The sequence below is a fragment of the Triticum dicoccoides genome, chromosome 4B, assembly GCF_002162155.2.
Source record: "Triticum dicoccoides isolate Atlit2015 ecotype Zavitan chromosome 4B, WEW_v2.0, whole genome shotgun sequence".
NCBI lineage: Eukaryota > Viridiplantae > Streptophyta > Magnoliopsida > Poales > Poaceae > Triticum > Triticum dicoccoides.
This window is the reverse complement of record NC_041387.1, coordinates 437,630,376-437,640,023: the sequence shown is the minus strand read 5'-3', so window position 1 is coordinate 437,640,023 and position 9,648 is coordinate 437,630,376. Positions and strand designations below refer to the sequence as shown.

The following is a 9,648-nucleotide window of genomic DNA, read 5'->3' as shown; positions in this document are numbered from 1 at the left end:
GCCCGTGAAGCCGTGAACCGTCGCCGCTACTCGCAGACGAAGACCGCGGGGCTCCCCGCGAAATGACCAAAACAGCCTCACAACCTTCCTCCTTTCGCCGCAAAGCAGGGACAAAATCGTAACTGCACGACCCGATTCCCCCCTACCCCCCACTTGGCCATCACTGCTCGCGTGCCTATCACGCGCGTCCAAATGGACCGCCGTTCCCACCGCCGATCACCCCAGATCAACGGCCAAGAGCCGCCCTCCCAGAACCTTCCCTTGTCCCCTGCACCGGCGATATAAACCCCCGGGGGAGCGTGGCTTCCATTCGCCCCATCCACCTCGCTGCCTTCTTCTTCAGTTACCCCTCGCCTTCTCCCCCGCCTGATCGGAGTCTCGGCCGCGGCAGCCATGGCGAAGACCTACCCCGTCGTCAGCGCCGAGTACCAGGAGGCCGTCGAGAAGGCCCGGCAAAAGCTCCGCGCCCTCATCGCCGAGAAGAACTGCTCCCCGCTCATGCTCCGCCTCGCGTAAGCGCCTACCCACCTCTCCTCCCCGCGCGCGTGCCGAGAGTTTTTTTTTCCTTCATGACCTGATCTGTCGCGTCACGCGCTCGTCGCGCAGGTGGCACTCGGCTGGGACCTTCGACGTGTCGTCCAAGACCGGCGGCCCGTTCGGGACGATGAAGAAGCCGGCGGAGCAGGCGCACGCCGCCAACGCGGGCCTGGACATCGCCGTGCGGATGCTCGAGCCCATCAAGGAGGAGATCCCCACCATCTCCTACGCCGATCTCTACCAGGTTCGACGCGAGTTCGGTCAGATCTGGTTGACAGTACCCATTCGGTCGACTGGATGTGGTTTCTGATGATTCATTTCGTCTGCGTGTAGCTTGCGGGAGTTGTCGCCGTGGAGGTGTCTGGTGGGCCCGTGATCCCCTTCCACCCAGGGAGGGAGGTGAGATTTCTTAACTTTGGTTAACTTTGCAGTTTCCTCAGGGTTTTAGGCAGGGGACAGTGTGGGTAGGTTGGTGGTGCCGAGTTTAAGGCTAGTCATAGTGGGAGTAAATTAGCTAGTAACATAGCGCACTTCAAGAAAAGTTTGCTTACGTGGCATATAGTTAATGAGAAGTGGTAACATAATATGTTACTGTAACATAGCGCTTCCCAAGACAAGATGAGTCTACAAACTAATAAATGAAGTCCTTTATGACACTAGTACTATGTTACTTTGCACTATAAAGATAGTAACTTAGACTAGTGTCATATGCATGACACTAGTATAAGTTACTCCCCACTATGACCAGCCTAAGGCTTTAACTAGCAATATTCTTGTCATCATGTGATTTCGTGTTTGGGTTGGTGGCTCTTGGTACAAGCGACTATATTAGTCTATGTCCGGCGGCAAATTTGTTTGACACCACCTATATTTTTTATTATTTCGTGGAACACCACGGAGTTGTATGATACTACAGTAGTACTAGCCTATGTGTTGATCCTGACGCGCGGCCTAATAAGTGGTTTTGGTGGGCGGCAATGTTTGTGCCGTCTTGACTTGATGTGCTTGCTATCTCACATTTAGGGCTATAATATCCTCTCACGATAATTAATTAGTTACTGTAATGTTTATTGTACATCACCTATTGTGGCATTCAGTTATCATTCTTTGTATGCAATCTTTCTAGTCTAGGTATTACTTGTTGGCTCACATTTTTGTCAAGCATTTACCAAAATAGTAGTAGAATTATGCTGTTAGAGCTTCCTGCCACGAATAACTCTAGAAGGATGTGGTTGCTATGTTCCTGATGGTAATGCCATTACAGGCTTCAATGAAATAGAAAGGGCCAAGCAAACAAAATTAATCTTACTTTTGGTCTAGTTAGAACTTTTTTGCGTGCAGTCGGGAAGACCATGCAGTAAAGTTAATTTTTCCGCCTAGCAGTTTTGATACTTACGCTGTGATATGTGATAATCGATGAGTACTGAGTGCTTTGGTTAATAGTTTTTCTTTTGTAATTGTTTAGCTGACCATATTTTAAACTTAACATGTGCCTTTTACAGGACAAGCCTCAGCCCCCACCTGAGGGTCGCCTCCCTGATGCTACCAAGGGTACCATTCTAACCCTCACAACATTTTTCTAACTATAGAAAAGACGTATTCAATATGGAACAAATATTTATAATTAATACTGTTGTGAAACGATTGTGAATGGAAATCTTGCTTTGATTGCTTACTTATTTCCAATATCCGTTTGCTCACTAAAGAAGGCTTCTTCCTTAATCTACACAGTTGAACCATATTCTGTTTCACACATATATGAAGTACTCGTATTAATTATGTACTACATGTATACAATTTGCGCATTCCAATCTATGCTAGTTTTCCCTTTTAGCAATTGTGACATGGTGTGTTTGTGCATGAAAGTGCCTTTTCCATCTGTATAATGTTTGGTTATATGGAGGCGGCTGATGATTAACTTATGAAATTTTATTGTGTTGATTATTCTGTTGGATCCAAGTTGCAAGAAATCACTTTTTTTTTACTTTCATTACTGATTTCCATTCCTTACCGTTCACCCAGGTTCTGACCACCTAAGGCAAGTCTTCGGCAAGCAGATGGGCTTGAGTGATCAGGATATTGTTGCCCTCTCTGGTGGCCACACCCTGGTTAGTTTGCATATTTGCTCAATCTGCTTTCATATTATATACCTGGATCGTAGTATGCATGCATTGACATTGTTTTTTTTTTTGCTTTTTTTTTCTATAGGGAAGGTGCCACAAGGAGAGGTCTGGCTTTGAGGGACCCTGGACAAGGAACCCTTTGAAGTTTGACAACTCTTACTTCACGTAAGTGGTTCTCTAGTACCTTGATTTCCCCAACTTGGCGCACGATATCTGTTGGTGATTACATAGTGAATCTGTATTTATGTTATCACAGGGAGCTTCTGAGTGGTGACAAAGAGGGGCTTCTTCAGCTTCCAAGTGACAAAACCCTGCTGACTGACCCTGTCTTTCGCCCTCTTGTGGAGAAATATGCTGCGGTATGTCTCCCATCACTGTTCACTAAATTGCTTGTAGAGATAAGCAGCGCCAGGATGCTGATTATTATTTTACCCTTAATTCTTGTAGGATGAGAAGGCTTTCTTCGAGGACTACAAGGAGGCACACCTCAGGCTCTCGGAACTGGGGTGAGTGGTCGCTGTGTATTCTCTCGGTCATTGGTAGTTTCTTTTGTCAACGCGACTGTCTTATCAGTTACCCTTGTAACTGTGATTACAGGTACGCCGAAGCGTAAGAGGCGTGTCTACTACTGCTGCTACTATGCGATCAGGGTGATCTTGTTCTGCGTTAGACTAGGGGTCAGTGTGAACCTGCAGACTGCTAAGTAATCATCTCTGTAATAATGTCCGTTGGCTTGAGGCCATACCTTGTACTCTGTCAGTGGTTTGTGTGCCGTTGCACTCGATCGCCTTTATGCCACAGATCTATCGAATGAAATGCAGTAGTGACTTTTCATGGTACCTTGCATGATCTTTTATATGCATTTTATTTTTGAGATGCCTTGCTTTCTCCTGGTTTAGTTTGGCTGTTATAAGTCGCTATTCACTTAGGCCTTGTTTGGATTACCGTTTCCTGTACCTCTGACCCGTAAGATACACGTGTGAACTAAATACAGTACCTCTGTATGTGATTACACTTTATCCAAGCGCGGCCTTAGGCTAGCTATAATGAGAGTAACTTAAATAGTAACATAACGCACCTCAAGACATATATGCTTATGTGGTAAGGAGTTAATGAGGACAGAGGTGCTTGTGGTAACATAATACCGTAAGGCTAGCCATAATGGGGGTAACATAAGTAGTATCATGCGCTTGGGACTCACAAACATGCTTATATGGCAGACAATTAAAAAAGAGAGAGATGGTTATAGTAACATAGGTAGATATCGTAACATAATAAATGTGATGCTACTATGTGTCATGCATGGCAATAAATGAGACCACCTATAATACTAATCTATGATACTATGCACTATAGAGGTAGTAACATATGCATGTTACTAGTCTAAGTTACTCCCCACTATGACCAGCCTAACATGACAACAGCCTAATGCAAAATGAGTCTACAACCTAGCAATATGAGTCTACAACCTAATAAATGAATACTTGCATGACACTATACTTACGTTACTAGTCCAAGTTACTTCCCACTATGATTAGCCTTAGTAGCAAAACTCATGGTGCAGCCATCCCCCTCCGCCGTGTGTGTGGAGTAAAAGCGAGTTTCTGTTGAAGCGTGAGGTATGCTTGTCTTAGACAGCGTCTAAGATCAGGTTGGAGCGTCTGGATCCGTGCAAGGCAGGTCTTGTCCCCGTGTCCACACTCGGACTGGCAATCCGTAGCAAGCAGCGGTACACGACTCATGGCCTTGACAGTGCAGTGTCGACCGGCAATGGTTGGTAAAGGATGTGACGGTCCAAGGCGTGGTGGCGGTGCATACAATTCGATCAGGGTAGGTGAGGTTTGAAGCAATTTATGGACCTTGACTTGACGCATAGGATGTAATTGTGAGGCGACGGAGGGACTTTTGAGTCGGCACATGCTGCGGGTATCTTGGAAAAGTGGCGGTGATAAGAGATCGACTCTGATTTGATGGTGCTTCCCAAGTATCCGTTATCGAGCTCCTAGGATGAAAACCCTGAACCGTGTTGATTAACCTTTGATTATGCCTGGCAATGGCGATGCTTTTGCGTTATCGCCCTGTTGAAGCATTGCTTGGATATGTTCAGACTTGTTCTTCAGGGTGAAAACCTAGAATTTGGCCTCTGATGGAAGATCTAGTGACGACGGCGCGCGAGTGTTGTTTCCTTGCTGCTGAAGAACCTTGTTGTCTTTGTGGTGTGAAGAGCTCATTGGTGCGGGTATGGTATTTGATATGGTTTGTCGATCGCTGTTTTGATCGCTTTGTTTTTTTTCCTTTTCCTCAGTGATGCATAGCTTTGATTTTATATGGCTTTGCTATTTGTTGTTGTGTTTATTTGTGTTTATGCGTTGGTGTTGGTTGTGTGCATCCTAACTATGAAGAGACATGGTGTGTACTCCAAGGCTGGGGCCCACAGCCCCAGAGTTGTACATAGCTTCGCCACTCTGTGTACTCATTGTGTGTGCATCCTCTAGATGCTCCATTTTAAGTTCATAAAATCCACCCTTTACAAAAAAAAGCTTTGCTCTCGATTACTTTATTATTCTCGAAGGTTTTGAATAATTGTAGTGCCCACAATGGGTGAGCCACAAGCATCTTTATTCTTGGCTATTGGACCACCAATACAGAAAACCTAGGATGATGAAACCAAAACATCACTAGCTCCATGACGTTGGCCGCCAAGGCGACACTAGGGCGGTGATGGAGCTGGGGAGGTCGTTGTTGTGCACAATGTTACGTCTACCATCAAGAAGCAAAAGTCCTACTCTTACAAAAACTTCCTACGGATTGTTTTCGCGGAAGACGACTCCACCCTGCCGTCAACCATAAAACTACACTTCAGTCCGTAACAAAAAAAATCCATAGAAAGTGCGTAAGTGTACCATCTCTTGTTAAGAAGCTATCGCACCCCTCCCCTTGTAGAGGCGAGAAGATCAACAGAGATATGGGGAGCCAGCCAAAGTATTTGTCGAACACCGGTGCTAAGAGGGTGGGAGTATTTTTCATTGCTTATGCATAGCCATTTTTCATTTAATTGACAATAGTAAAATTATGTAGCACTTAGAGGAGACGTTAAGGGATATGACAAACAGGCTCTTGTTCGTATCCTAAATACTGTTGTCTTTCATATATAGAGACATAAACTGATATCAGGTGAGCATCCACCTGATTAATAAAATCTATTTCTTCGTAGACTAGAGAATGATTTGCTCTCAAATCATACTCCAAATTTTTTATTCGCATAGCCAAGGGACAAAGGTCTGAAGAAGCAGCAACAACTTACACGGAACAAACAAACAAATGCAGTGCGCAACCTACCATGTTCTTTGATCTTACTCCTATTTACAGACAGTTTTACACCGAAATCATACTATTGGGGGTTGGGCAACTAGGAATGAATCGTCTAGTATCGGAAGTTGGGGTTCAACTCGAGGGCTTCGTTGAATATGAGCTGCTTCATCTGGTCTTCCGTCAGAGGGTGCTGCTCGAAGTCGAAGGAGAAGGGGTCCGTGCAGATGGGCTCATCGGCGACGTCGTGAAGCCGCTCTAGGTACGGGTGCTCGAGCGCCTCTTCAACTGCATCATAAGAGCAAATTCAGTAAGAATCCACATCAGTCACACACCAATTAACTGATGAAACATAACTTTCTACGTACGTGACAAGAGCAATTTCAGTAAGAATGCACATCACTCAGACATCAAGTATAACTGAAGAAACACAAATAAAACCTACTTCCTCTCCCAAAATAAGTGTCACTGATTTGGTAGAACTTTTCTACTGTTCTCTGGCCGACGTCTCAAAAAGCTACTTCTATTATTGCTGTCGTGAAACAGATACAGGAATCTAGCCTTTGAGAGTAGCTGCAGCAGATCTCTCCCATTCATATCTGTTGCCAAAAACAGATACTCCCTCAGTTCCATATTATAGTGCGCATAACAATTTGGATCAAATTCCGGAATGTAGTGCTCATTAACACCTTTGGACGAAGATATCCTTCTGCTGGACCACTGCAGCGAAGTTGCATGCACCCACATGCGTTACAGTCTGACAAAAGCAAATGGCATTTCTAGTCCAGATAAAAGGGCCAGCACACGTCTTGGTATAAACGCCATAAGCAAAGGCGCACTATATAGGGGAACGGAGGGAGTACGATCTTCTAAAAAAAGTGTGATTCTGCACTACACGCACAGTCCTTGTCGTCTACAGCACATACTACTAGCTCCAAAGATAGGCAAAGAAAGATCTTTTCTTAATCAAGTGGGCAGAACACATGGTTTTTGTCTAAAAAGGGAGCACATGTCCACATGCAGTAAACTTAAAAATAGGGGTCGAAGTGGCGGCAGATTGCATCTACTTATAACCAGCACAAAGATGTCTTAAGCACTGACACTGACCCCAACGCTGGCCGTACGAAGCCAGTCAACAAAGCACGGCGCTCTAACAGCAGCAGCATTGCGTGCAGTGCGGTGCGGCACTACGAAATTCACACGTGAAGATCAAAGCGGAGTGACGCGGACGCACCTGTGATCCTCTGCAGCGGGTTGAAGGTGAGCATCCTCTCGATGAGGTCCAGCGCGGCGGGCTGCACCTTGGGGAACTGTCCCGGGAAGGACCGGCGAGGGAACTGCGGCAGGTGCCTCATGTACCTCCTGGCGTCCTCGTTCCGGATGAAGCCCAGGTCGTCGTCGGTGGGGGTGCCGATCACCTCCGTGATGAGCCGCATCTGGTGCATGTGGTCCCTCCCCGGGAAGAGCGGCGCGCGGTTGATGAGCTCCATGAAGATGCAGCCGACGGACCAGACGTCGATGGCGGCCGAGTAGTCGGTGGAGTTGAGCAGCAGCTCCGGGGCCCGGTACCACCGCGTGACCACGTACTCCGTCATCATGTCGCTCTCCGACGACGGCCGCGCGAGGCCGAAGTCGCAGATCTTGAGGTCGCAGTTGGCGTTCAGTAGCAGGTTGCTCGGTTTCAGGTCGCGGTGGATCACGTTCGCCGAGTGGATGTACTTGAGGCCGCGCAGCAGCTGGTACAGGAAGTACTGAAAGCCACCCAAGAACACCACGGCACATGAATATACATACGGATCAAATCGTGACAAATATGAACAAAATCGATGGCTTATTTCTGTTCATTCAGAATATGATGCCCTTCTCTTCTCCTTAGTCCTTACTCCTTACTACCTGGCAGTGTTCTTCTGAGAGTTCTTGGTTGGAGCGGATGATGTGGTGGAGGTCCGTGTCCATGAGCTCGGTGGCGATGTAGACGTCGTTGAAGGACTGCGGGATCGCCGGCGGGATCACATCTCGGAGGCCTACTATCTGCGTGTGATGTCCGTCGATACAGCGTATCAGGTTAGCGCCTGAATTGCCGAATTCAGTCAGATACAAACATCTGAAGCGGAAGAGAAAGATGTTGATTACGTTCTCGTGGTCGAGGTGCCTGAGGAGCTTGATCTCCCGGAGCGTGCGCTTGGCGTCCATGTTGTTGTCGAAGGCGTTTGCGATCTTCTTGATTGCCACCATCTCCCTCGTCTCGAAGTTCATCACCGAGCTGCGCCCACGCAACCACAAGTGGAATTTCAGGACATGATTAAACACCACCAACCACTGAGCACTGACAGATTACTAACATATTTGCTCAACTGATAAAAGTATAGTGCTACTAAACTAGTGTTGTTCACAGAAAGGCGTGAATTGGCCTAACCCTATCTTTCCCCATGGCCCGAGCCAATTCCCCCTCTGTTTTCCGATCAGAGCCGCAACGACTCGAACAAGCTTGGCAGGAAATCGATGGTGATTGAGGAGCAAATTAAGATGAGGCGAAGGTACGTACCAGACGATCCCGTAGGCGCCGCGGCCGATGGGCATGATCGGCGGCTGGTACTTTGCCGTGATCTCGAACTGGTTGCCGAATATGTTGTAGAGGAGGAAGCGGCCGCCGTGCGTCATCGTCGGCCGGAACTCGGCCACCGGAGCGCCGTCCATTCTCAAACAGCCAAGAAACTAACCGGAAACCCAATCACAGGAGGCAACACGCACGGACGCACGCGCAACGGGATGAGGCTGAGCTGATGATTGACTTTATCCTGGCTCTCGATTCTTGTAGGGGTGAGGAGGAGGGAATTATAAATAGAAAAGGGCGGCTCCGCTAATGCTTTGCTCTCGGCTCAGCTGAGGAAGGTAGCGAGAAAGCGAGCGGGAGCACACCACAGCTGCTGTGCTGGTGCGCGCGGTCTCTCGCTCTTTTTTTGTGCGTATCGCCCGGGAACTGAGGGGATGGCGCCGGGACGGACGGACGGCCCGATGGAGGCCGTCTCGTGGCAGCGCGCTCATCGCACGGCTGGGGAGGGTTCAACGGTCAACCGGCAGCTGCTGCTCTCTTGTATGGAGACGCGCTGCACGCACCAACCGGATCGGGCTGGACCGGGAGCACTGTGGCTGGCGGGTGGGGCCGCGATTGTCAGTTTGTGTGCAGTACGCACGGATTGCGCGTGTCGCAGGGTGTTGAGGGCGTGGAAATCCAGGGGCCGATGGGGACGGAGCGGATGGAAGGTAGTAGCAGCCGACGCGCTATTATTTGGCTTGGCGACTCTGCTCGGTGTGGTGCCATTTGACCGACCGGTCACCTGGGTTTTTTTCTTTGGCTTTTCTTCGGCACCGTGGAAACGCTCCGGTTGGGAAGTCTACGCTCCAAATCTGGAGACGGGGCAATCCTGCGTCCCGGTCAAGAGGGGTGAGAGTCGTGGAATCACATACTCACTCCCTCCCATACGTAAGAAGTTTTTTTTACTCTACTGCAATGTCAAAAATCGTTTTATGTAAAAAAAAAAGTGTCTTACATTATGGGATTGAGGAAGTAGTATTTCTCTTTGGGACGCGTACCGTGAATGATGCGTTACTCTCTTTTTTGCTATTAAAGAAGGGATGCAAGCGGCGCGGGTTGGCAGACCACAACACAGTGCAAAGT

General features: G+C 47.9%; 2 protein-coding genes across 2 annotated transcripts; one reads left to right on the top strand and one right to left on the bottom strand.

The window, feature by feature from the left end:
• The first annotated feature begins 294 nt into the window (after positions 1-294).
• On the top strand, positions 295-3,499 carry LOC119290733 (L-ascorbate peroxidase 1, cytosolic). The gene is made up of 9 exons (XM_037569370.1): positions 295-512; positions 607-781; positions 871-936; positions 2,040-2,088; positions 2,560-2,645; positions 2,746-2,825; positions 2,917-3,019; positions 3,108-3,166; positions 3,258-3,499. The coding sequence occupies exons 1-9, from the start codon at positions 394-396 to the stop codon at positions 3,271-3,273; spliced, it is 753 nt and encodes a 250-aa protein (XP_037425267.1). The 5' UTR covers positions 295-393; the 3' UTR covers positions 3,274-3,499.
• A 2,326-nt stretch (positions 3,500-5,825) lies between these two features.
• LOC119290732 (mitogen-activated protein kinase 5) lies at positions 5,826-8,886 on the bottom strand. The gene is made up of 5 exons (XM_037569369.1): positions 8,515-8,886; positions 8,103-8,232; positions 7,863-8,000; positions 7,204-7,720; positions 5,826-6,257 (listed from the first exon to the last, which is right to left on the bottom strand). The coding sequence occupies exons 1-5, from the start codon at positions 8,664-8,666 to the stop codon at positions 6,085-6,087; spliced, it is 1,110 nt and encodes a 369-aa protein (XP_037425266.1). The 5' UTR covers positions 8,667-8,886; the 3' UTR covers positions 5,826-6,084.
• Positions 8,887-9,648: the final 762 nt, after the last annotated feature.

Coding starts and splice junctions, on each gene's coding strand:
- LOC119290733 (XM_037569370.1), top strand. CDS start 394: ATGGCGAAGACCTACCCCGTCGTCAGCGCCGAGTACCAGGAGGCCGTC. Junction 2,826..2,916: donor TTTGACAACTCTTACTTCAC/GTAAGTGGTTCT, acceptor ATGTTATCACAG/GGAGCTTCTGAGTGGTGACA. Junction 3,020..3,107: donor TTGTGGAGAAATATGCTGCG/GTATGTCTCCCA, acceptor TAATTCTTGTAG/GATGAGAAGGCTTTCTTCGA.
- LOC119290732 (XM_037569369.1), bottom strand. CDS start 8,666: ATGGACGGCGCTCCGGTGGCCGAGTTCCGGCCGACGATGACGCACGGC. Junction 8,233..8,514: donor GGCGCCTACGGGATCGTCTG/GTACGTACCTTC, acceptor GCGTGGGCGCAG/CTCGGTGATGAACTTCGAGA. Junction 6,258..7,203: donor CCCGCTGCAGAGGATCACAG/GTGCGTCCGCGT, acceptor CTTATGATGCAG/TTGAAGAGGCGCTCGAGCAC.